This window comes from Populus nigra, chromosome 1 (assembly GCF_951802175.1).
Source record: "Populus nigra chromosome 1, ddPopNigr1.1, whole genome shotgun sequence".
NCBI classification, from domain to species: Eukaryota; Viridiplantae; Streptophyta; class Magnoliopsida; order Malpighiales; family Salicaceae; genus Populus; species Populus nigra.
The window spans coordinates 37,648,393-37,676,268 of record NC_084852.1 but is presented as its reverse complement, the minus strand read 5'-3'; the positions used below and the strand labels follow the sequence as shown (position 1 = coordinate 37,676,268).

Below are 27,876 nucleotides of genomic sequence, written 5' to 3'. Positions count from 1 at the left end.
TGATTTTTTTTCTTGTTCTTTTTGTAGAAGTCTTATTTGTTTTCAATTTCTTCAATTCAAATTAATGATATATTATTTTTTATCAATTTAATCTTTATTCTTTTGATTTTTTTAGGTCATTTTCTAAATTTATGTTTTCTGTTCCATTTTACTCTTTAATCAAATATAAAATTTATTTTGTATGTCAATTCTGATCCTTATTCTTTTAATTTTTTAATCATTTTTGCCAAATTGATTATTCTTTTTAACTTCACTTTTCAATAAAATATAAAATTTATTTCCTATTACAACTTTGATTCTTATTTTTTTAATTGTTATTTTTAGTTTTGAATTATTTTGTATAATTAAAATTATTTTTTTAATTTCATCTTTTAAAACATAAAACTCAATTCTCATTCAATCTAGCTTACACGTTTTGAATGAGAATTGAGTTTTACGTTTTGTTTCATATAGGGTGCTTTGGGTCTAATAATCTAGCTTACAAGTTTAAAAATTTAATATGAGTTGATATGTTTTTTAAAATAAATTATGTGATTTTTTATTATTTTTTATATTTGGTTATTTTGATCTCATGATCTAAATCACGGATTTTGCAGGATAACTCGAGTTAGCGTGACCCTGATTAATGATTACTGGTATTACAAGTTTTTTATATTAACTAGAGTTGATGAGGGCTTTTAGGTCTTTTTTTATCCCATTTCATACTCCTATATTTAATTAGTTAAGAATTGAGTTATATTGTTTATTAAAATATTTTTTTCACAAGTTCTCGTTATCTTATTTTTAAAAACATTTCTTACAATTTATATTTTTGTATTTTTTATTATCTAATTAAAATAAAATTAATTTATTTAACTCAATTAAATTTGTAATTTTTTTAAAAAATGTGTTTGCCACGCTAAATATTATTTTACAGGAAAAATATTGGCACGGGGTTCATACTTTAACATAAAGAACATGTTTGACATTGTGATAACAATTATTTTTTAAAATATTTTTTATTTAAAAATATATTAAAATATTTTTTTTAATTTAATTTTAATATCAATATATCAAAAATTTAAAAATATAAAAAAATTAATTTCAAAAATTAATTTAAAATTAAAAAAAGGGCTAAAGAACGAAATCTAATCAGTGCAATGACTCGAAGAAAACGAATAACAGACTCGCACACACTATCATCCTTCTCTCCCTCTCTGTGTGTGACGATTGAACAACAGAACCAGCATGAACGACAATCAAAAATCACTAATCCTCAACTCCTCGTCTCAGTACCCACTTCCTCAAGGTACCCATCTTCACTTTCTCCATTGTTAACTCCATCTTTTCATCAAATTTCTTTTTTTTTTTTTCAGGAGTGAAGTTATCATATGGTACAGCAGGGTTCAGAGCAGATGCATCAATCCTGGAATCAACAGTATTCAGGATTGGGATATTGGCAGCTCTTCGATCTTTGAAAACCCAATCACTGACCGGGTTAATGATCACCGCTTCTCATAATAAAGTCAATGACAATGGTGTCAAAATCGCTGACCCCAGTGGTGGCATGCTCACTCAGGAATGGGAGCCCTTCGCTGATGCCATTGCCAATTCCCCCACTCCACAACATCTCGTTCAGGTCAATATCGGATAATTCTATCTCTTCTTTTTTCTTTGTCTTTCTTTCATGGATTTTCTGTGCTTAAGTTTCAATTTTGGTTGATTGGTTAAGACCCAATTAGTTGTTTAGCATTCAGAGCAGAGGCATAGGTTTTGTTAGATTGCTTAAATTGGAGAAAATATTGAACTTATGGTGTGTCGGTTTTTCTTTTCTTGTTAAATAGTTAATAGATGAATTTGTGAAGAAGGAGAACATCCGGTTTGATGGAGTGCGGTCTGCGGAAATATTGTTGGGAAGAGACACGAGGCCTAGTGGTGAATCACTCCTTGAAGCTGCTAAACAGGTATCCCCTCCCTCCAATTTCCATGAATCCCCATTATGAAAGAGAAAATGTATAATCTTGGACCTATTCTTTATTCATATCTATAAGAAATCATTTTTTTCTTGCTTGTTCTTTATGTTTTAATGAAGGGTGTCTATTCAATCGTTGGAGCTACTGCCACTGATATGGGAATTTTAACTACTCCCCAATTACATTGGATGGTTCGTGCTAGAAACAAGGGCATGAAAGCGACTGAACTTGATTACTTTGAACAGCTTTCAAGCTCATTCAGGTTTGTTTCAGACACAAAGTGTGTTTCGCATTACCAATAAAGTGATTACTTTCAAACTTATGCGATTCCAAATACAAAAAATTGTCTCCACTTAAGTTCTTTATGTGATTTATTAGGTGTTTTATGTGATTTATTAGGTGCTTGGTTGATCTGACTCCAAATCAAATCAAAATGAACAAGACAGATGACAAGTTAGTTGTGGATGGGGCTAATGGTGTGGGTGGAGAAAAACTTGAAGTGTTAAAGAAGATTTTGAACAGCATGGTTATTGAGGTTCGTAATTCTGGAAAAGAAGGAGGTGTACTTAATGAAGGAGTTGGTGCTGATTATGTGCAGAAAGAAAAAGTTGTTCCACAAGGATTCTATTTGAAAGATGTTGGGATTAGGTCAGCCATCTCCTCATATCTTGCAGTAGTTTTATTCTTTCTTGGTAGTCAACCTTGCAGCAAAAGCCTTAATTTTACTGAAGTTGCACTAGTTACCTGCATGTGCATTTCGTAGTAGTCTGTTTAATATGGAGTTAAGTACAATATAATTCGGCAATGATTTCCATGTTTGTTACCGTAGATTCATAGCAAGATATTATGGCTTTCTGTTAATGGGTTTAAGCTGCATGGATTTGTTGGCATTTGAATGGTTAAATCAGAATGAATGATACTTTTTTATGCTTCTCTTTTGAATGTATAACTGATGCTTGTAACTATATTATTAGCAGCAGATTTATTCTTGCCTCTTGGGGTATCAATCTAAGTCAAATCAGATGTGTATTATGTTTGCTGAAATTGATATACCCTAGGTCTCGTTTGATTCTAACTTGTAGCAGGGGAAGCTAATTGCATGGGCATTTCTAGTTTTTCAGGTGTGCAAGTTTGGATGGAGATGCTGATCGGCTTGTTTATTTTACTGTGCAATCAAATAATGCCAGCAATATCGATCTTGTTGACGGGGACAAGATACTATCTTTGTTTGCTTTGTTCATCAAGGAGCAACTAAGTATTCTTAAAATGGAAGGGGATGATCATGTAGATGAAAATTATGAAGCTCGTCTTGGGGTTGTACAAACAGCTTATGCAAATGGAGCATCCACAGATTATCTCAAACAGTTGGGCTTAGAAGTTGTGTTTACTCCTACGGGAGTGAAATACTTGCATGAGAAAGCTGCTGAGTATGATATTGGGATCTATTTTGAGGCCAATGGCCATGGCACCATCCTGTTCTCAGAGGGCTTCTTATCTTGGTTAGATGCCAGAAATAATGAGCTCTCTTCCAAATCTAAAGGTTATTTCTGAATTCTGATATGATCTTCTATTGATAATCTTGAATGTCAGTAAATATCATGAAGCATTTGGTTCCTTCAGGTTCAGAACAGCAAAAGGCTGCTTTGCGACTATTGGCAGTTAGTAACTTGATCAACCAAGCTGTTGGGGATGCTTTAAGTGGTTTGCTGTTGGTAGAAGCCATTTTACAATACAAGGGATGGTCAATACACAACTGGAGTGAGCTTTACCATGACCTACCAAGCAGGCAGCTTAAGGTTTACTTTCTTGATTACTTGTCATGAAGAAGCCCATTTTTTGGGTTTAGGTTTCTCACCACATGTTTTAGTCTGTGACACCACTTGTCACCCATCATGCACCTTTCTGCAATTTTAAAACTCTAATGGAAGCATCGTGTCACATAGGCTAAGAAAATTACTAGCTTCCATTTGTAACCATTACACAACATATGTTTTTCTCCTTCAAATTAAGAAATTAACTCTTGTGCTGCTTTGGATTATTGACAGGTTAAAGTTGTGGACAGAACTGCTGTTGTTACGGAAAATGCTGAAACTGTGGTTGTGAGACCCCCTCTCATTCAAGAAGCCATCAACGTTGAAGTTGGTAATAGCATTTTTGAAACCTGATTTTATGGAACTGCACATTATGCCTTTAGATTTGCATGTGTGATTTTCTCGCATACTCTGAGTTTCACTATTGGTCTGTCCATTTTTTTTGCTCAGCTTTGATTAGAAGACAAAAAAACAATAACATAGAAGCATGAAAATCCCAGTTATCAATAGGCCTTAGTAGTAGTGAGTTCCTTGCATTTGCAAGAGGTCAGAGCTTCAAATCTTTCTTCTGAAGAATTTGAGCTTAAAAAATGCTCCATTACAAGAAGAGGCCGTTGTAGCTCCTCATATCTGTAGTGGTGGCCAATTCAATCTGTCGTGGTAACACGACTCTCTTGCCCCACTAACTACTGACCACCAACGCTAACCCCTTGACTGCAGACTGCAAGGCCCTATGTTGACAAAAAAAAATGCAACTTCTAGTTAATTAACGTTAAGCATGTAAATAGTATACAAATACTCCATGTGGCAATGGATGGGATGGGCATGTGCATGTGCTTTTGCATTTGCACGTGCAGATGAGGATTTCTCAAGCTACAAATTGTTTTTCCCTTCATATGGCTAACTATGTCTACTTCAATTATTTTTGTTCAGCAAAATACCCTCGAGGGCGATCATTCATACGGCCATCTGGAACAGAGGATGTCATACGTGTATATGCAGAGGCATCAATCCAAGAAGCAGCAGACAGCCTTGCCAACTCCGTAGCAAAACTTGCGGACCAGTTCCTCGGATTTGGCAACTCCGGATAGGCAGATGGTCTCTGCTCTTCAACTCCTTTCTTTAACCAAAATGATGACAGTCACTCTCAGGATTCTCATTTCATCAACTTTAATTACAGAGTTCATATTGTTTATCACATTTATAACTGTGGAATGGAAAAATTGTAGCATTTTCACTTGACTGAATATCTCTGGTTATTCTCAAAAAATTTTTTATCAAGGCAGGGAAGGACAGCGGGGTTTTTTTTTTTCTTTCTTTTCGATTGGGAGAGAGGGTCAAACTTGTAACCCCTTGGGCCCAACCGTCTTGGACCATTTGGCTACAAGGCCTTGGCAAGTACAACCTTAAACTTAATGCTTCCTAAAAGTCCCACAATAATTAACAACATGGCAGCTTCATGAACTTCAATCTTGAAACCAACGTTGCAGCTCAATTTTTTTTTTTTTTCTAAAAATTAATTATTTTTTATATTTTAAATTATTTTGATACATTAATTTTAAAAATAATTAAAAAATATTTCAATACGAAAAGCAACCTTCATCACACTTCGTTATCCTTATCCTCTCGAGTCTCGGGTAAATGGCAGGTCCCAGTGATATGGTAAGACAAACTATCCAAGTGAATTTTGTAAAGTATTTGACTGCAAGTTTTCACTTAAACCAGCACCCATGCCAGATTCTAGGATGAGAGCATAACTCAACCCTCACAAACATGCAGAACTTAGCCAGTCCAGTTTAACATTTATGATTTGTTTCGAAAGACAAATCAGAGCAAACTGCAAAGTACATAGCAGCTTTTAGCCAAATCTGCATAAACTTGAATTACATTTTGGTTACAGAACCTATCACCAACCATAATCTTCAAATTCTTCAACACATAGTCCGAAAAGGCTTTACAAGCATATACTAGAAATGTATCCCTAACTCACAGAACTGCACGGCATTTGATGATATCTTCACAAATTATGATATTTAAGAGTTTCATTCCAGCTGAAGAAAAAACCAAGGATCAAGATGAATCTTTCTAGTGAAAATCAAGGCAGAAATTGGAAATACTCAGATGGCTGCAACTGGTACTAGATCTGATTCTAAAATTTCCTCTACACTTTATATTGTATAGCTTGTAGAATTTGAATATGTTCCAACATATGAAAGAGATGACTTCTGGGCTTACGTATTTCTCTCCCTTCTTTTGTAACTTTACAAAAATTAACGATGAAATTGAAAGATGCAACTCCTGGTTTTATGATGATGAATGAAATACGCCATGGGCGCCCTAACAATGCACTAACTTTGCATTTCTTCTGAATACTACAGGGCATATAAAGTTGCATTCAACACCATGCTTCTCCTTTTCTTGCTGAACGGCTCAACATCGTTCACCAAAACCAAGCAATCCTGCATGATGCAGCTAAAACCAGATACTGTGGCCTAGCGCAAGGACACATTCCTTGCACTAGGCAGTATTCCTTGCACTAATGCACTCTGCCAAACTGAACCTTCATTAAAGAAGATTTCCAAACTTGTCTTCCCTTTTAAATATCATAAAATATCACACAACATCAAACTACACGCTCTTATAAGTATAGAAAATTGATACAGGAAGAGGGGGGCTGGAGTTTCAATGGAAGTTCTAGTCAGGATAGGATGATGGAAATGGATGGAAAGATGGAAGAATGGAAGGAAAGATAATGTTCAACCCTTTAGAGATACAGAAAACACCACTTTAGAGAGGAAGAACAAGGATTAAACTCATAAATCTCACTGATACAGTCACATCACAATGAGACTAGACTTTAGGATAGCTCGCCACTCAATGGAATCCACCTAAGAGATACAAAACTAGAAATAAGCTTAACAAGCTCACTTTAATTTTAACTTGAACAAATTCTCTCCTCTTCCATCCTCGGGTTATAACATATATATAGCTAAAACTTACAATTAAAAGACAAAAGAAAGCATTGCCATGAGAAGTTCAACCAACCTACTATAGCTAACATAGAAAACTTGGTCCTATACTAAAGTGCTAGCTTGACAAGGAAAATAAATGATACGTTGGGTAGCTACGAGATATCATCGGTTTGCTCATTTAATACTTTAGGGTGCCCCTAAGTTACATGGGACGAGAGATTTGAAGAGAATGAAAGGAGAGAAAGAAAGCTGGGAAGAAGAAGAGAAGGGGCAGGAGAAGAGAGGGGAAAGAAAGGGAGGAGGAAATCTGTAAGTTTTTTTAATCCATCCAAAATAGAATAACATTAAGCCCCATAATAAAATCCAATAACATTGGATATGCCCGATGACATTAACCTGGCTGTGATACCAAAGCTGACGAGGGACAAGAGAGATTTGAAAGGAAGGAGAGAAGAGAAGGAATGAAAGAGAAGATGGGAAGAAGAAGAGGAGGAGGAGAGTAGAGAGGGGAAAGAATGGGAGGAGGAAATCTGTAAATTTTTAAAATTCATCCAAAAACAGTACATAATGTGAAAAATTACATACGAATAGCAACACCCTACACAACCACCAACAATTAGGGCTAAAGGCTCACTAGAAATAAAATGAAGTCTAAAATAAAATAACGTTAAGCCCAATAATAAAACCCAAATAAAATTCAGTAATATAGGCTTAGATGTACCCAGTCTCTCAATCAAAGAGTGATGAGTTAGGCTATTCTTCATCGCTTATGACCAAACACAGGTGCGAACTATGTCCCAGGCCACCGTTAAGTCATATGGATTTTAATTTGCTTGCCTTTCATGTCCTTCCATTAATAATATTTCAGCTCCTACATCATTTAGGAATGCTCCTGCATTAAAAATGCCCTGCTTTCTAAGTAAGTAACTAGAGCTCTTTTTCTATATATATAAAAAAATACCAGGATCAAACCCACTTCTAATTGACAAATGTCTCTTAATAAGACACTAACAGGTAAAGAGTACGAAATTCCAAGAGGTTACATCTTCTACATTGTTAGACCAACAAGTAAAAAACAAGCGCTGAAAGTGTAAGTGATCCAATAACATGTGCGAGCTAGGGGTGTTCACTGATCCCTTTCTTAAGGACATTCCAACCCTCAAAGCTTCTTATTTTTCCAAAGAGATCCACTCCATACTATCCCCCCCCCCCCTCCTAAACGTTCATTCACTCAAGAATCATTCCATGCTTCTTAGAAGTTGAAAAAAATAAACATTCGAATAACCCCCTTCCACCAACTAAAGTATGAACCTCCCACTTATTGTTCAAGCAAAATACATTTTGTGCAATTCATGTTGCACGATCAACAATCCATGTTTGTATTCTGAAGTTGCATACTGATAATTCTAATAAAATCTTCTGAAGTTGCATCTAACAAGAGGAAAACTAACCCTTTTAATCCTTGGCCAAACTACAAGTGGCAAGCAGTACAGCAATATGATCTTAACATTAAAGCCTAGTGCCCTTGGTTTGCAAGCAATTTAAAGGTTTCATAGTTGGGGGGAAAAATCAGATGGATGCCCAACCTCAAACAAAATTTCCCAGCTATTTTAGCTGGCAGCTTTTTGGAAGGAAGTTTTAAGATCCTCCAATTGGCACCACAACATCAAAACCAAATGATCAAATATGGTTTTTGGAGACTACATGTGTGTGGTGCTGAAATAATTAGCCAGTAAATGGTTAAAGCATTGTTACGGTGTATAATATTATAGATTGAAATAATTACAGACTCCCAGCAGTCCAGACATTGCAATAACCAAAATGGACACCAAATTTTATCATAAGATGGCCTCCACAAATATAGAGTGACATGTGTATAATTAGAGATTTATATCCATATCAAGCAATTAGCAACCATAAACTCAATCAACAAAACTTGAACAAAAAAGCAAACACTTCCAGTATTTGGGGGAAAGTATAGAGATGTCGTGAAACAATCATCCATTACCTCCACAATGCTGCCTCAAATTTATAATCTGCTTATAATCAACAAAGAAATCCAACATTCCCTCTAACTTTCAGAACCAGCTTTCGAGCTCCGAAAATCCTTTTTCAATTCAGTAACTCTTTTCATACAAGCTGCCTTTGACTTCCCCGGAACAGCAGCTGCAATCTTCTCCCACCTCATTGCCACATCCTTAGAAAATACTTTCAATGCATTTAACAAAGCAATATCCTCTCCTGTAGTCCACCCCAATCCACCACCAACCTCCTGCCCACTTTCATCACTCTCCAATCCTTGACTCCCACTTTCAGCTCTTGTATCCAGTGGCTTCCTGTTCTTCAAAAATCTCGCATAGGAATCACTATCATCCATCTTCTTCTCTCCCAATTCTTTAGCTTTCTTTATCACACTCTCCACTCTATACCTCCCATTAAATGCCTCAGCAATCACCTCCCATCTCTTTGGCTTCCCTACAGGATTCTTCACCATTTGTTTCTTCAGAATCTCCGAATCCTCTTCATTCCACTCCTTCTCTCCCTCATTTCTCACCAAACCCTTTTCACCAGTAGCCAAAGTTTCAGCCTTTTTCCCTTTACTCGACAACCCATTTGCTATTTCCACATTTTGAATCGGATTCTTCACAATCTCTTCAGATCTAATCGGTTTTGATCTCTTTTTTCTAGCTTGTTTTTCCTCTACAAGTTCGGGTTCTTGTTCAAGGGGTTCAAGGACTGGGCCTTCACCAACACGAATGTCACCTCCAGTGAGGTGAGAGGGAGCGAAAGGGCCAACGAGGAGGGAGATGGAGACCCAGAAGAGGAGGGATCTGATTGGTTCTGTTTGGAGGTAGAGAAAGGAGAGAAGCAACAAAAGGGAAGAGAGAGAGATTGATAGGAAGAGGAACAATTTGTTAAGTGGTTTTTGTTGGGTTTGGGTATTGGTTAGTGAAGATGGGATCGGGCGAGATTGAAAGAGGAATCGAGGTCTGGCGTCCTCGTCTAAAAACTCCATGCTTCTCTTTTTGAGAGCTAAAGAGACGAGCCGACGTGAACAAATGAAAGCTCGTTTTTTCAAGTGGAAAGTCTTGGGTCCCGATGTTTTATTGTGCTCCTTTGATTTTTGTTAGGAGTTGTTCTTTGCCTAGAGGCTACTCTTCCTTTGACATTTATTCAACCCAATTTCATTTCTGTCGTTAAGAGGGCATTGGTTCAAGTTCATGAATCTTCAGTTCAGCATATGTCATCAAGAATAAGGTATTTAATTTGATATTGATAGTGATAGTTACAAGAACGTGGTGTCAATAGAGATAGTAAAAAAATTATAGCCCAAGATAAAAAAAAAAAAACACTATTATTTTATTTTATTTTTTTTAAATAAGTGATGTTTAAATGTTGTTTGTTGTGATGTAGTCTTTATGAATATATATCATTTGTTGCGGGATAGACCATGATAATATATGATATGAATTTTATATATCATGAATAATATAATACATATATTTTTAGTATAAAGAAAAAACATGTATTAACACATAGAAAGGAGAGGTCAGTTGTTGGGAGGAGGGGGGAAAATATATATTTTTATCTTGATTTATGAAGGAGAAAGAGAGAGAAAAAAAAGATTCTAGAGAATAGAATTACATGAGAAAGTGATGCAGGTAGAAGCACAACAAGTATAAAAAAACAGAAGATATATTGAAATAGGGTTAATATACAAAGACAACTAAAACCTTATTTTATATTTGAAATATTGATATGATCAAGTATGTCTTTCAAAAAGGTTTTCAATGCCTTTTATAGGCTAGAAAAACTGATCTAAATTAAAAAAAAAATTAAAAAATTAAACATAAAGAAAAATAATATAAAATCCGAAATAAACAATAAATACAGAAAAATTAAGGAAAGATAACAAAATTCATTCCAACAACAGCTTCTAATCCAAATTTCATGAGACCCAACAATCCAATAACATATAAAGTTAATTGTGATAGGTAAACGATATGTAAAATATCATGTGAGGATTTGAGTTAAATCCAACAGTTAAATTTTTTATTATCGCTATTTTAAATTACTATCTTAATTTGACACGACCAAGCTTTGTTTTAAATCTAAACTATTAATCCATGAAAATATTTGTTAAATCATCCATATAATGTGCTAGATGTATTCCACATAACTTTCTAGAACCCTAATCTCTACAAACTCAGCTACATAAAAAATGAATGGTGCACCAAGGCTTGTAGTCCAGCGGCAGAGGCAAGGTTTCCTTGCCTCTGTCACCTGGATTCGAGCCCTAGCATACACGCCTGTCACTCTCGCGGTGTCTTACATACCTACTGGACTTGCAGAGTGTTCAGTGGATCCGGGGATTAGTTGTGGTGCGTGTAAGCTGGCCCGAACACCTTGGGTTACCAAAAAAAAAGAAAAAGAAATGAATGGTATGCCATAGAACAAGCTGTTGACAACTAGTAATGATTATGAAAATTTAGATTGTTTTGAAAATTAATTTCTGCCCTAATTTATCCGAGTCAACTAACTCTATAGTGTTGACATGTGAGAGGTTAATGGAGTGCAAATGGTGTTAATATCATTTTTAATGGTTGATAACAATAGTAATGTAGGTGTATAGATAGCTATAACTTAAAGAAGAGTTCTTTCCAACTTGAAAACTGATCCATAAGAGTTTTTTAGATAAAATTATCTGTTTTCTTAATTATTTTTATTTATGTATATTTAGTTTAAAAATTAAATATTATATTTACTATTTTTTTTTTATCTAGTGTTTATAACTTTTATTTTTAAGTTTGCTAGTTTATTTATATTAATATCTCGAGTTTATTTTTAAAAATATATAATAATTAGTGAAAAATAAAATTTTAAATTAGATTTTTTAACATTATAATCTTATATGGTTGAATTTGATATTTATTATTGTTGTTGTTGTTGTTTTCATTTGCGTTATTAATACTTTGCCACAATAGTGTTTGATATTATAGAGACAATTATTTTTTAAAATATTTTTTTATTTAAAATCATTAAAAAACATAACAAAAATTTTAAATAAAAAAATATGATAGTGGTATAAAAATAAATACTACCAAGAAACATGTTTGTAAGTGTGGTTACGGTTGCTTTTTAAAGTTTTTTTCACTCGGAAATGTATCAAAATAATATTTTTTTATTTGTAAAAAATTATTTTTAATATCAGTACATTAAAATCATTTAAAAATACTAAAATATATTAATTTTTTTTTAAAAAAATAAAAAATTATTTTTTTAAAATTATTTTTAAAACATGAAAATAAACCTGAACTTAATCTTTGTAACTTGCCGACGGCAACTGAGTGACGCCTCCATCGGAGTTCTCTAGTTGTTGCGAATACTCCTCCTTCACTGGTTAGATTTCTCTCTCTCTTCGATTCTATTTATTATATGCGTTTGAATTGCTTATCCTTAATTTTATGATTATCTGTTTTAAGATAAAAAATCAGTTTATATTTTGCGTATTGTTTTCTCTAGTCGATGAATGTTTACATATCTGCGCTTGGTGGGAAGATGTTCGAACGAGGTTGCTTAAATTAAAAAAAAAAATAGTTAAATTTTATTTTTAAAAAATAATTTTTTTATTTTAATATATTTATAAACAAAAAGTATTTTGAATTCTTATCGTTGATATAATTTTAAATACATCTTAGAAGTGTGTTTCTTCCGTGTTTATAAAATATTTTTATTTTTTTATTAATTTTAAATATTTTAATATATTAATGTGAAAAATAAAATTTAAAAATTTAAAAAATATTATTTTTATATATTTACAGATAAAAAATATTTTATCAAATATTACCATAATTTCAAACAGCGGATACAAGTCATTCAAAGAATATTTGAAAAAAATATGAAAGAAACAATCTAGAAGAAGAGAAGAAAAATAAGAAGAGAAAGCTGAACCGGACGGCCCTGGCGTTGTAGTTGTGGATGAAGATCCTGTTTGGAAAAACCAGTAAAGCTTGAAGAAGAGGAAGAACACGATTCAGCTGGTAAAAAATAAAAAATGTCAATACTATACTTTAGTGTATTTGAGTATTTGGATCTTGCTTTGATAATGTGTTTGTGTGTTATTCTCGTGTGTTTCTAGATGAAGAGAAGCCTCAAGTTGACGAAGAAGACAGAGAAGTTAAACGAACGAGGATGCTGGAGCTAATTAGAGCTCAACGCGCTTACAATGCAATAGCAGAGGATGGAAATCGTTGGGTTACATTTTCTCCTAAACGTGCGATTTCTGCCGATCCTTGTTCCAATATGTATCCTCCTCCTAAAAGGAAAGTTCAGATCGACATACCTTCACCTGAGCATGAAGGGAATTCTTTGCAATATGGTGGAGATGATACAGATTTGTGTCACCGCCACGTCAACGGCAGAGACAGTACCATAGTCCATCTCCTGCACCTGATACAAATTTGAATTCAGATTTGTCACCACCTCATAAACGAAGGTATCGAAATGATACTCCATCTCCAGAACCGCCGATGAAGCCTTCAGGAGAAGTTAGTGATTTGTGATCACAACGAAGGCAGCGAAAACTCCATCATTCTCCATCACCTGAACCTGATACGAAATCCAAACATTCCAGTGGTCTGCATCCTGATTTGTCACCACCTCGAAGACGTAGGGCTGATACTGAATCATCTTCTCCACTGCCTAAATTGAAGCCTTTGAGAGAAGATACTGATTTGTCTACTCCAAGACAACAGAGGCGACGGCACTATTCTCCTTCACCGAAACCCGAATCAGATCCTTCTCCCCCAAGGAGAAGCAAGAAGGATGTTGAGGGATTAGGATCACCTGATAATTCTCAATCATCACGGCAGCGTTCAACTCAGAGTGGTAATTCACGTGCATCCATGGCTCAAGACATTTCTACACCTGGAAAAACTGGAAAGAATCACCTGGTTCAGCTTCTTCAAAGGAACAGCCAAAAACTGGTCTGATTACTCGTCGTGGTAAGCGGGAAGAAATTTTTAAAACTAAGAAGGACGCATCATTGTTGTAAGTTCCTATGAGCGCCTAAAGTGCTTGATCTCTTTGCTCATTTCAAGTAGTTCTGTTCTTTCCATCTGCGCAATGTCTGTTCACATATTCATTTGAACTGTGAGTTCTTTTGAATGCAAACCTTCTATTAACCAGTATCAGCTCTCTGGCACACATTAACCATACGGATTTCTTACATGTGATTGTGGAAGCTGAAGCTGCTGTTTGTTTCATCATAAACTGAACTATGGGGTAAAGACGTTCTAAGATGGGAAAGAAGATTTTCTGCGTGTTTCTAGGATGTGGACTTAGTGTTATAGGAATTTCTTAAATCATGCATAGGTAGTTGGTTTTTTTCACTCCAAACTGTGTTAAAATACTTCTCCATTTCCAATTATTTGGTGTAAAACCAATTAAGTCTCTCTATATTTTACACTCTCCGAACATAAGTGAAAACGCTCTTGTTGAAATTGGGTTTAATCTCATTCGATGGTGAAACAATAGACCCTTTGTTTCGTGTGTTTGTGACGATGAAAATATTAGGATGGGCCTAGTGGTCTAAATTACTATAGGGGACTGTCATGGATCATGGTGAGAATAATCGAACACCAGTTGTAGATTTATCAGTAACATTTGCTGAGGGTTCAACATGTCTGCCAAAATTGGGGTTCATTAAGCCTGTGAGTTTTTGCGATAGGGTTGTATTTATATTTAAGTGACCTTGTGATATGAGTAATATTTCCAGCATTCAGCTTGCAAATACATTGAAGCAGGCAAAAATTACCACTAATGGCCGGAAAATGCTTCTTTGTCTTGGAAAAAAGAATAGTACCTTTTCTCTTATAATTCCTGCTCCTTTTACCATTAAATTGTACACATAAATTTCTTATTACAATTTTGGCTTCCATTTATTGATGCTTAATTTAAACTAGAACATTTTGGTGGCCCTTGATGAATATCATGGTGTAGGGCAGTGGCATTCTATACTGATTTAATATAGCTAATGCACAATCTGACAGTAACATGGAGAAGTGAACGAGCTGGTGTTTGCTTATGTTTTGGTTTCATGAAACCCGTCCTACTTGAGAGTGTAACCAATGATACTTTGAACATGCTTTTAACCATGTTTTACTAATCAATACAGCAGAAGAGCACATATCAAAGGATAATTACTTGAAATTGAAACAAAAAGTTGAAGAAAAACCCGGGGTAATATTTTAACTTGTATTTATGAACGCACATTCTTGAGTGGTCTTATATGTCATAATTTGATACTCTAGTTGTTTCTGTGGTAGTGGATTCACTGACTTAAATCTGACCGGTATTGTCTTGGAACTATATGATATTTTGGGATAAAAGAGCCTTGTTGATATTAGTTAAAGTTGTTTATACGTTTGGATGGATGTTTATTTCGCAAGGATTGGGGTTTTGCAGTTTGCACAGTTCTTTAATGGCTTTTTATCTCTCTCTGTGTGGGTGTTTGCATGCACATAGTTACCAGAAAAATTCAACATGTGGTTCGCAGCATGGGTTTTGAAAACAGGGTATGCACTTAGATGGTGGGCTTAGTTGGTAAGTTAATTTGGATCCTGGTACTGTTTGGAGTTTGGATGCCTATTTGGTTTGTTGAGGGAAATGATATTATGATGCCGTTAACAAACCAAAGACATGTCCTTAGGGCACTAATATTATGAAGCCTCCAATAGGTTTGGAATTTTCTTCGATAAAGCATCATGCTGCAACATGAGTGTTCCTTGTTTCCTGTAACTATTTTTGGACCATTCTGTATTTATTTTGTTCTTTTCGTGTTTTAGTTATCTTTTTATCCTTTTTTCATACATGAAGCATGGGTTTTACTTCTTTGCTGCATTGTTTAATCAGTAGAGTAAGTTAGAGTGGGGAAAGGGCTTGGCTCAAAAGCGGGAAGCTGAAGCTAGGTTGGAGGAGTTAGACCTGGAGAAGGAAAAGTTATTTGCACGGACTAGGTAAGACTAAGCATACCGAACAATGACTTGGTGCTAGTATTTGCTTTGAATGTGTCGTAATTTCATGTTTGTATCAGTCAACTGATAAAGTTTTATGCTCGCTATTTTACCAAATAAACCTCTGGAATCTCTCCTTCTCTCTCTTATTTTTTGTCAGTTCTGTTTTGCTCGCTATTAATCGAATTTCTCACCATGTCACACTCTCCCAGTATCCCTTACCAAAAGTCTATGTGATAATATTGCTTGTTGCAAACTAAAGTGGTCATTGATTAACTATTGCACACATCTGCAATTGTCATCATTGTTGTTGGTGGTGTTGATAGAATTTCAGCTTCCTGTAAAAAATATCATTTGGCTCAAAAAATACCAAAAAAAAAAAGAAAAGAAAAGAAAAGGAAAAGAAAACCCTTCTAGTTGATTTGCTAAACCCATCATCCCGGCAACAAAGACTGGCACTGTGTGACGAGAAAACTGGAGGTAAATAAGAAGCTGAGAAGCTAGCCACTTTCAATATCCATTTTTTTCCAAATTTTCTTAGAAGGCTACCTGCTCAATCTGTTAAGAATTAGCAATGAACAATTTCTCGATGCAAAAAAGGCAGTGTATTTGTTCTGAAACTGAAATCTTGGATTGAATGTTTTTCAACACTAGATTAGCGTGTTGGATGAATAAGATGCTTGATGAAAGCTCCCTGATTGTTAATTTTATTTAATAGCATTGTGGACTGCTGTATCCTTCTTGTTTCTCTCATTAAAGGATCACATCATTTTCTTAAAGCTTTTCTTTTAACTTAATATTATTGTTCTTTTTTATGAGGGAAAAATGTTGGGGTGTCTGTCAGAATCTTCTTTTAGATCCAAAGAAAGATGGGGAAAGAAATGAACCTTTGTGTGATATAGCAATTTGTTGATGCATGTTGTATTTGCAGGGATGATCTGGAGCTTGACAAAATGCTGAAGAAAAGAGTACGATGGGATGATCCCATTGTAACATTTGGTCAAGGTGATTAGCTGACCGATTAAAATTTGGCTTAGATTTTGCATGGTTTGGTACCTAGTTTTTTTCCGTTTCTGAAAATACAAATGATTTTCTGTTTGACTTTGATTCATAAGTATTGAGTCTTGACATGTTGCAGTCGGATATTCTTGACATGTTGCAGAAAAAGCGCTCTGACCTGTTCTTGCAGACCTAGGGGATAGTGAGAAGATGACAGAATCGGGATTTATAATTCCCCAGGACATACCAAGTCCCAGCTGGATAAAACGAGGATTTGATGCTGCACCAAATCAATATGGTATAAAACCAGGAAGACTTTGGGATGGGGTTGATCGAAGTAATGGTGAGTTCATATTTGAATTAATTGCTCACTCTTGCACGGACTAACCCATATTTTGAATTAATTGATCGAAGAAATTGGATAAATATAATATTTGCAGTGTATTCGATTTTCAGCTAATGATGCAAGGAGAACTACCGTCGGTTTGCAGTATCCATGTGGAGGTCCATATTCTCTCATCTGAAGAGCTTGAGGGTACTTTCTATCTTTGCCCACACGAGGAAAACTAAAGCACGTTGGACTACTAAAAAGTGCAACAGCTTTAGTTCAAGGTGGTCATGAACTGAGTTGTTGAATCAGGTCCTGAGACCTCAAGCATTGCCCAGAGATCAGTGATCAGTTCAGTGATCAATTATGGCTTATCCTTGCGATCTCTAATATGCCATCAGGGAAAACTTTATTTGGTAAATGCGGTTGCACTATTTCTAGGGAAAGGCACGGAGTCTTGTCACCATATTCGGAGTTTACAGAGTAAATTTTAGGTTGATTGAAGCTGCTTGTTTCTAGTTGCCTCTTCTTTGTTGTTTTTGATGCATTTCCAATCAAAAAATACTTTGAAAAATAACCGCCACTAAAATACTAAACCCTACCTAAATAGGGTTATCTAACAGGGGAAAGAGAACAAGAAACAGTAGATTTGGTGAAAGTACATGCAAAAACTCATGTTTGGCGTTATTTATTTATTTATTTCCCTTGGGAAAGCTTATTTATAAAGATTAAGACCAGCCCGCGCTACTGGAATTGCTAACTTTTGATCGTAAATTTGGCAGATCACCAATGGCATGGTCCTCAAGGGGGTTAATATTTTAGGTTTTCCAATGTATTATTCATCCACTCATGAAGATGAGATGTGTAATTACCATGGCCTTCATTGCTGTTGTTAATACCAAGTGACTGTAGAACAGTTAAGGTTAGATTTGGCTCCGGTAGTCCAATTCGTCACTAGTTATGCACAAACTTTTGGGTAGAATGTAAAACAATCGTGAGACAGTCTCAGATTTTCTCTCCCAGGTTTTAAACAGTAGGCATAAATTTTATCACATGCTTCTGTCAGTTCATGTAAGGAAACTGGAAAAAAGGGCTATTTTTACCTTTTCAAACTTGAAGCAGAAACATTATGGAACACAAAAGTTCCTGCAAAACCAGCAATAGATTGAGCTACTCAAGCAAATCTTAATTCCTTTCTGCAAGAACGATGTAATATTAGTGATAGCAATGGAGGCTGTAAGGTAGTTCACTTCTCTCACTAACAGAATCTCCAGTTTGAAATATTGTTTGTTTTGAACTCAACTGAAGAGATGTTTGGTTTTAGATCAGTTGAACTTGATCACTCTTGCTAACAGATAGAGATGGGTTGCTTGAGAGTAATCTCTCCACTTAAAAGGTTATCCCACTTGCAAATTTCTAGATTTCGGAGCTTTCTGAAGGTGGTGTATTTGCAGGATTTTAAGTGCATGCTACATAACTTTGAATCTTCAAGTAAAAGAGGTATTGTGAAAGGAAAACCATGATTCTTTTATTATTTATCTGTAACTTTGTTTTTATCCCGCAACCAAATTGAGGTCTCCATTACTAACATGACATCTTGTCATTGTAGCAAGGATTCCGGTCTGACTGCATCTTCTGAGAATTTTAGTCAAAGATGCTGCTTGATGCTGTTAATCTCTGATCATGGAAGGATAATGAGTCAATTAGCACAATCAGGTTAGGTTGCTGACAGCAACTGATTTTCTCTTTATATTTTACACAGTACCTATGTAGTAATTGTTAGATGGAACAAGGAAGTGTTGGACTTCACTTTTGTAAATGTCTTGAGGAATTTTTCCCCTCTTGCACCCTTCTATTTCCAACGGTGATCGATGGTGTAGAAGTTGGAAATCTTATTCGCCAGTAACTCTGCTATGCGCCAAAGTATATTGATTTGTAAGCATCTAAAGGGAAAAGTGGAGTCTTTTCCCATATTTAAATTAAATTTGTGATGTTGACTAGTAGCAGACGTTCTGGCTAAAGACAAGGAGGAAAGTAAAGAAAAAAAATTCAAATTTTACTAGGATACCCGGAAATTTTATAGTCAACATTAAACTTTCATGAATTTCTCTTATTAGACCCTATACCCGTGTACAAAGGGAAAAAGATAAAATTATAAATAAAATGAAGAGCTAGGGGCTTATTTGGATAAATTTATCTGCTTCCCATGATTTTATGAGTTCACTTGTACTCCTGTATCATATGTTTGCCCGGCTTTCCAGTCATTAGGTATGTTGTTGACTGGAACTACCCATGCCTCATCTCCATCCTCATCACTGAATAACATTCTAAGTGACAAGGGTCCACTGGGCGGTGAAGTAGTTGTCCATACAGCTCCATAGCTTCTGTCCAAGACCTTGCACGCAAAATTTTGTGTCTACACATAAAACTTTTGTTAGTAACAGTTTCACCGACTCAAATAACATGTAAAAACTGGACGATTTAATTTTTCTTGCTTTTATACAATGAGCTAGAGACTAGTTGCTGCTCTTACTATCTTTACTTTCAGTTTCTTCTTCCTGTCTTATATCAGCTAATATTCCCTTTGCCGTAATATTTTACTATTTAAAATTGCCTTTTAATATCATCGGTGACACATAGTTTTCTTGAAGCTGAAAACAAAATCAAGTGATTGGATAGTAAATTATTTCGAAGATTAAAAGGTGCATTTAATATTACATACAGTGCATATTACCTCACACAGGTGAACAGCAGTGATATCCCTCCTTCCTTGTTGATACCAAACGACAAAACCCAAGTAAGAAGGGTGGTCGCTGTTCTCATCGATTTTGATGGTTATGTTTTTGTTTGGATAGCTGCATGAAACACTACATGGAGAAAGAGTTGAATTAGTCCACATCAGATGACAAACTTCATGAAACACAGAGCAGAAGTTTTCATTAGGAAAACGATGGAATAGCCATGGGAGCATTTTTTGTAATAACGGTGCTTAATAACCCTACTATTTTAAGACTTCATCTTTGGGGAGATTATTTGAAGTGTTGGCCGTGCTGATGGTTAAAACCAATACACTTCTTTTTCCTCACCCTATTAAAAGCGTAGTCTTTGACTCTTTGATTGAGTCATAAGTTTCTTTTACCTGTCTCTTGTGAATCAAAAAATAAGAGGTCTTCTGCATAAAGTCATCATACACATCTTACCGTTTATATTCTACATCAACTACTCCAAGTGCTATTAAAGATGCAGCTGCATCTGTTGTTTGAGCCATCCGACCAAAGGCTCTTCTGCTGAGAATGAAGTCAGTGTTATGACTTGATCCATGGTCGGTTACAACAATGGTGACTCCTTTGTCAGTGCAATAGTGACTGTCGGTGCACCTTACCTGGTTCAGTAAATCACTATGGTGAGTATTTCGACATATAAAGAGAACCAATATCAGAATCAGGCTATGTAATGCTATAGCAGAAAAAAAAAATGTTGGTATGCAATTGTTTTTATTAATACTTTGCTTACAAGTGATTATGATGCTTTTAATTAGTACCTGGTAGCAAGCACCACAGCCGACACCATCACGGTAGAGGTCAGATACAGCTGATACATCCCCGCCGTTCAGGGTTGCTCCAAATGAACCATATCCGCATCTGCCTGCTGCAATTCACAAAAAGAGACTCGTAAGAATGCATGCTCAATTGGTAGTAAGTGCACGGTTAATCTAATTGTTTTTAAATATTTGATTAGAGGTCTCTTACTGTCTGTTCCATTTTCATAAGAATTTGGATAGTAAGCTGCCCTAGAATGAATGAAACAGTCGCTACATGTTGCAGCCTCTGCTAGAGTCTGCATAAAAAGCGAAGTTCCTGAAAGGAACAAAAGGAACTGCAGAGTAGGAACCATTATCGGTATACAAAGAGCAAAGACAATAAAAGCAAAGAAGACGAGAGGGTGATGCATGAAATGAACAAGGTTTGTGGTATTTATAGCAAAACAAGCCGCCCATATTCTTTAGTTTGGTAGGCATTGCCAAGTTTGACACTGAGATAAAACAATATTTTCTTTCAGTGGAATTTCTGTTATGGTTGTTTTCAAGCTACCTTCTCAGGGACAGAGACTGTTTAATAATGTGGTAACTTCTGTATTTTGCTCAGAAAAAAAATAATTATCTAGCTTCTACTTTTTACATTGAGCTTCACACAATTATATATTTCATACTTTGGTTTCAGCTAAAATAATTTGTTTTTTATTAGGTTTACTTTTCATTTATTTTACATTTACTAAAAATTCATCCATGTAATTTTATCAGAGACCTAATTTCTCAAACCAATTTTTTTAAAAAACCATAACCATAAAAGCTATTATAATTTCCTACACGCTTAGTATTTGGATTAGTTGTTTTAGTAAAATATAAAAAAAACTGCACTCTCTCTCCTTTACAACTTTATAGCGCTTTTCCTTCTGTTGTGGAAGTCTTTGGTTTTAACAAGAAGTCTTTATTTAAACTGCGTTCAGTGTGAAATGTTAATTTAATTTGCCAAATTCAAGAGTTCTCTAGCGAGCATTTTTAATCACGTTTTATTCTGCTTCCACTCGAGTGTTTTGGCAATGAGGTTGTGCCATGTTTTTGTTAAAATTTGAACATCTTTTTTGTTTTAAATTAATTTTTTAATATTTTTATGGGTTGATGTTAAAAATAAATTTTAAAAAATAAAAAAATATTATTTTAATATATTTTAAAATATTTTTACCATGGAAAACATGTAATTTATTAAAGATGTGCATTCGTGGAAATATATGTTAGCTGATTCACACGGACAAGCTGCGGGACCATGATGGCTGATTGGAGAGGGGGTTCGGATGTAACTAGGATTGGATTTGTAAAATGGAGGGCAGTTGGGTGCATTTCCACCAAAGAGCCCATAGATTAGGCATCTATTAATTTTCTCACTAGTTATCATCACACTGGCTTTGATTCATATGGTTAGGAAGGTGTATACGAAACACATTTATTTTTTTAAAAAAAATATATATTTTTTTAAAAAAAATATATATTTTTTTATTTGAAAATATATTAAAAAAAATATTTTTTTTATTTTTTAAAAATTATTTTTAACATTAACACATCAAAACAATTTAAAAATATACAAAAATAAATAAATTTAAATAAAATAAATTTAAATTTTTATAAAATACAATTCTGAACCACACAATAAATCATAATGTTGCTCAACTGAAAAGTGTACATTGGATTTTGAGTAAATAATATATTCTTCTGAAAACATTGAACTTGGATCATAAAATGTGAATGAAGTAATCCACCTTAGTTTATTTTAAAAAAATTATTTTTAACATTAATACATTAAAATAATTTAAAAATATACAAAAAAAATAAATTTAAATTTTTATAAAATACAATTCTAAACCACACAATAAATCATAATGTTGCTCAACTAAAAAGTGTACATTGGATTTTGAGTAAATAACAGATTCTTCTGAAAACATTGAACTTGGATCATAAAATGTGAATGAAGTAATCCACATTAGTTTATTTTGTCATATAGTTTTTTATGTTTTGGTCCTTCATTTATTTATTTTTTAATTTAGCCCTCGCAAAACTGAAGTTGAAATTACTATAGACCTCCTTAATAAACAATGTGGATACAATAGTAATCTACAATATATTTTTTTCCTTCGGTTTTTATGTTTAATTTGCTCTTTCAATTTTTTTTTTTAATTTGGTCCTCTAGCATTGCAATTATATGGGTATAGGCTTTGCGGGTTGTTTTGTTTGTATATGGATAGGGATTTTGAGGTGTTGAAAATATATTTTAATGATCAATTTTGTAAAATAAAATAAAATTTTATTAGTTTATAGTAATTAAAATATCTTCAAAGATTGAATTTGAGATATTGACAAATACTGAGCCTTTTTTAATTTTATACCTATAGGGGCTAAGTTGCATGGACATGAAAAATATTTTTGTCGTTTTTTATAATTTCTGGTGTCTTGTCTCTTTTTTTTCTTTTTCTTTTTATTTTTTAATTTGGTCCTCCCAAGTTGAGTCCATTTATCATCGTTGCCTGGCAGGAAACCACATCAGCCATGACGATGGGAAGCACTAGTTTCAGCAAGCCGTCGTAAAATTCACTCAAAAAGGTTTAAAAATATCTGTGCAGTGCGCGTGAACCTTTCACGTAGCAACTAGTAAGATAGTGTTTGATGACGAGTCCTGATATTTTACACGAGAACTACAAGCCCTGTATCACATGAGTCGAACGAGTAATTAATGACGTGCTGCGTGGGTCAGATGCCACCATGAAACCTTGTTCAAGCTCTCAAAGTTTTTCATTGTTACTAATACCAAACTTGTTCGTTCGATCTTTAAAACAGGAGTCTCCTCCCACTATCCTCAGGTGTACGTAGAGTAATATCTTAAGCAATATATGATTGTACGTAGCATGTTTCGGAGCTAATGCCGCCGTCCTCTTTCCCTCCCTGTTCTTTCGCCCATGGCCTCCTTAATTTTCCTTTAAGAGGTTATAAATTAAGGGAAGACTTCATCGATCCTCGAGAATCCGGACAGGTTTGCTGTGGCCTCTACTTCACGTAAAAGCTCAACCGAGCGCCGCCGTTTGTCTTAGTATATACTCGGCTCGCTGCGGTGCGCGGAGGTAATTTGGACTGTATGCAATGGCAAAACAAGTACTGGATTAATGGAGCCCAAATATCAGATTAATGTAGTAAAACTTTGGTATCGCCAAACCCTGGTGCAAAACCTTCACACAGTGATGCCTGGGTCACATGAGTCGAACCATATCTATCTAACCCATTTAATGTCAATATTTGATATGATCAGTTTGACCTTATGTGTGCTGGTTCCATGAACCATATCTAACCCCGGAAAAAGTCTCCAGGGAATAACCAATTATTGGAGAAGCAAAGAAGTAATCAACTTCTCATCAACTTTCCGAAACCTAGCTAGGGCATCCCAGAACTAGACTGCCACTAAGGGCACTTAATTATTTGTGCGTAGAGATTGGATCACGTGTCTCTGAAAATAAAAGGAAAATTAATTATACAAAGTTTTATTACAGTTTTGGAAATCTATAAAATATTATAATTATTAAAATAAATTCACATTCATAATAAATTCTAATCATGCATGTGTGCATATTCTCTGAGCACCGGAACAGTGCTCCTGTTTCTTGGTTCTTTAATTTCTCAAGTTTTTTATTGGATCCTTTGAAATTGAATTTATTAGAATTAGATGGTCTTTGTAATTTGTTCCTCTTCATTTTCTATCAGAATATTATAGTCTCGACAAAACATCTTCTCATTTAGTTGATTCTTGATTTTTATAAAAATCTATTTATTTTTATTGGTTATATAAGATTGAAAGTAGGAGACCAAAATTAAATAAGAGAAGTTCTAGTAGGATATTGTTTATTTTTGTTTTTCAAAAGTATTTAAAAAAAATTATTTTTTTTATTTTTTTCTTTACTTTAAAAGTAATTTTTTTATGTTTTTAAATCATTTTGATGCATTGATTTCAAAAATAATTTTTAAAAATAAAAAAAATATTATTTTAATATATTTTTAGATAAAAAAATACTTTAAAAAACAATTATAACAACCAACAGGCAATAAATAACTAGTTGTTAAGTCTAAAGTATTAAAAAAGAAGGCATAAGAAGTAATAGTTTACTTTCAATATGGATGGTATATAAGATAATTTTTAATACTTAGAATTGAAATTCGAGATACATAACTAAATTGTCTTTCAATATTAATTTATAGTAGCAAAAGACTCGAGGTCAACATATATTTACATTGTAACAAAAAAAAAAAAAAAACGATTTACCCTGCAATGTTCTAAAATATAATAGTCATTGAAAACTTTATATATACTTATTTATTTTATGCGCGTGTTAGAGATTAAAACAATATTGTTCATGCATTCTTTCACACAAAACAGCAAGTAAATGAAAACTTTATAAGTCAATTTGTAATGTAGTTGAGAGCCAGGAATTACAAGATTTATTATAAGTTAAAATCCTTAAACATAAAAAAGATATCAAAATAGTTAATTTTATTCATCCATACTTTACTTGTGAAGAAGTTATTACAACTATTTATATATATAAAAAAACTATAAAACCTGAGTGCTATATAATAAGAAAATAAAAACAGAAAAACTAGAAAAGCCTAATAATACAGGACAGAAAAATAAAAATATAAAAATTAATTACTAAACTAAAAAAGAAGATATTTGAGAAAAATATTTAATTCTTTCAAAAAATTCATACATTAATTTATCTTGACTTTTTGGTTTTATTGTTAATAAAACTCCTAAATTAGAGCAAAAAAAGTTTTATTTGCAAGAAATTATTTTAAAATATAGTTAATGAGCACTTTTGATATCAAATTAATATAAGAGTTATTCATATTTAGAGTTAAGTTTTTGTTGAAAAATATTCTCCGATACAAGTATTTTAATTGGTGAGAAATATTCTCCAACATAAATAATTTAACATGAAATATTAACATAGGTAAAATCAAATATAAATGAATAAGAAATTAATCTCAACTAATTCTTGGTTGAAAAAAATATTCAAACCTAAAATCTTAATCATACATTGAAAAACTCCAAGATTTTCTCATGGCTTATATAGCCATGGCTGAGAAATAAAAAATAGACCGGTTGGACATCAAAGTTGTTAGAGGTGAGAGCCCTAGACTATGTGTGCTTTGGGTTTAAATCACTCTCATGCACCCAACTTGGTTTTGGGTTTGGTTAATTGAAAAAAATAATTTTTTGGTCGTGGAATTTTTTTTTGTCCCAACCCATAAACAATAGTTGTTAAGATTCACCGAACGTTTTGGCTTTATTTTTTACTGTTAGGTGTTAAACTTAAAAAAAAAGCGTTTGGATAGTTTTAAACATCTATAATAAATTAGCTTTTATTTTATAAAAAATGCTAGAATTAATTTCTTTTGTTGAAATTAATTATGACATCCCAAGTCCCTTGTATAAATAAGGTTGTGACGTAGATATAAACGAAGAATAACAAAGTTTGTTATAAATCACAATTCTAAAAACCCAATAATATCATAATTATAAAAAAAACATCTAAAATATTTAATTTTTATACATCACAGTCTCGCTTTTCAAAATGCTATGAAAACCTTTGATATTGAAAAAACTAGAAATCCTAGTAATATTAGATAGAAAAAAAAAGTAGTAAAAAATATTCCCTTCAAATAAAAAAACGAAAAAAGCATAGTAATATAAAATAAAATAATTAAAAATTGAACAAAGAAAAATATTTATTTTTTTTTAAAAAAACTTGTGTGTCAGTATCTTCTCAGGTTATAAGGAATTCATCCTCAAGTTTAGATTTTAGTTAGATAATGTCTCATTGACATCTTTTTTTTACGTAAGTCATTTTATCGTGAAGCAATAACACCGCGTAGGTTGCTTTATTCTAGATCTCAACACAACACTTTCATGCCCATCCTTAACCTAACATATTTATGTGACCTGTTCTATCATGAATTTCACTATCAAAATTTCCAATAAAAGCAATTGGCATGGAAGATAACAACACACTAGTTTCTAGACTTTTTTTCAATAGAAAATATTCTTACTCTCTTCTATATAAGCATGTTTTGCTCTGTGACTTTCTCCCATTTCAAAAATTTTACAGTAGTTTATAAAAAAATATATAAAATCCTAGTATATTAATAAAAAAATAAAAAATAAAATAATATTGAATAGAAAAAATAAAATAAAAAAATTATTCCCTTCAAATAAAAAAAACTTGAAAAGCATGGTAACACCGAATAAAATAATAAAAAAATTTAACTAAAAAAATATATTTTTTCAAAAAAAATAAATTCAACATCATGTTGGGGGGGCTGTTTAGAGGTACCAAAACCTGAGAAATATATATATATATATATATATATATATATATATATATATATATATATATATGTTTCGCCTATTTTGTTTTTGTATTTTCTTATGTCTTTTATGTCAGTGCATCCTTTTTTTTTTTTGCGTTTAGCCTTAGATTAGTATTCATAGAGAGAAAATGGAGTCAATTTACTGGTTCGAAGACTTTGAAAGGTTAGGCAATCTTTTGAAGTGGAGTTGTTGGAATAATAGGAGAATATTCTTACCCGTTGCTTTTAGCCTTAGATTACTACGACACAACTTTTTGTAATTAATTAATCTGATATAATTCCATATTATGCCTATCATGTAAGATTTAATTAATTGTATTTGTACGCTTATTAATTATAAGATAATTTAATTTATCTTGCTCATATCAAATTTAATTAAATATTTGCGAGCAATCCAACTTCGAATCCAACATCATGAATCTTTCATCTCAAGGGATAGACAACGAGTTATTAACATCATAAACATGTTTAAATTGTTTCTAAATTAAATAACAGAGAAAATTTTCCAAAGAATATATATATATATATATATATATATATATATATATATATATATATATATATATTGAGATTTAGAACACTATAAATTTTCCACTTTGGCTAGAAGACCCCTCTAGTTTCATTTATTCATTAATTGTCCTTATATTAAAATACGTCACAGGCATGCCACATAAATGTGACGTTCCAGATTTAAATACTACATAGTATTTTGATTTTCAAAATCTTAATTTATTTAAATATTAATTTATTTTCATCAACATTCATTGTATAATATTTTTTAAAAAATTATAAATATGAATTTCAGTAACTAAAATCATCAATAATTTTTCCGCAAA

The 27,876-nt window shown here is 33.2% G+C and overlaps 3 protein-coding genes and 1 pseudogene across 5 annotated transcripts; 2 read left to right on the top strand and 2 right to left on the bottom strand.

Moving 5' to 3' along the window:
• The first annotated feature begins 1,129 nt into the window (after positions 1–1,129).
• Positions 1,130–5,010, top strand: LOC133686576 (phosphoacetylglucosamine mutase). Its single transcript, XM_062106983.1, has 9 exons — positions 1,130–1,288; positions 1,356–1,618; positions 1,824–1,943; positions 2,072–2,214; positions 2,352–2,600; positions 3,074–3,492; positions 3,573–3,748; positions 3,998–4,094; positions 4,697–5,010. The coding sequence occupies exons 1-9, from the start codon at positions 1,228–1,230 to the stop codon at positions 4,852–4,854; spliced, it is 1,686 nt and encodes a 561-aa protein (XP_061962967.1). The 5' UTR covers positions 1,130–1,227; the 3' UTR covers positions 4,855–5,010.
• Positions 5,011–5,472: 462 nt separating this feature from the next.
• Positions 5,473–9,963, bottom strand: LOC133680926 (transcription factor MAMYB). Of its 3 annotated transcripts, none has more exons than XM_062103973.1 (2): positions 8,744–9,963; positions 5,473–5,814 (listed from the first exon to the last, which is right to left on the bottom strand). In XM_062103973.1, exon 1 carries the CDS (start codon positions 9,749–9,751, stop codon positions 8,807–8,809), a length of 945 nt encoding a protein of 314 aa, XP_061959957.1. In that variant the 5' UTR covers positions 9,752–9,963; the 3' UTR covers positions 5,473–5,814; positions 8,744–8,806. The 3 variants fall into 3 exon arrangements, with proteins under 3 accessions (XP_061959957.1, XP_061959958.1, XP_061959956.1); XM_062103974.1 differs by lacking the exon at positions 5,473–5,814 and adding an exon at positions 7,254–7,643; XM_062103972.1 differs by lacking the exon at positions 5,473–5,814 and adding an exon at positions 7,254–7,627.
• Positions 9,964–12,644: 2,681 nt separating this feature from the next.
• Positions 12,645–21,253, top strand: LOC133681724 (uncharacterized; annotated as a pseudogene).
• LOC133696562 (expansin-like B1) lies at positions 19,112–21,011 on the bottom strand. Its single transcript, XM_062118784.1, has 5 exons — positions 20,826–21,011; positions 20,618–20,724; positions 20,277–20,458; positions 19,811–19,943; positions 19,112–19,492 (listed from the first exon to the last, which is right to left on the bottom strand). Exons 1-5 carry the CDS (start codon positions 20,968–20,970, stop codon positions 19,289–19,291), a joined length of 771 nt encoding a protein of 256 aa, XP_061974768.1. The 5' UTR covers positions 20,971–21,011; the 3' UTR covers positions 19,112–19,288.
• Positions 21,254–27,876: the final 6,623 nt, after the last annotated feature.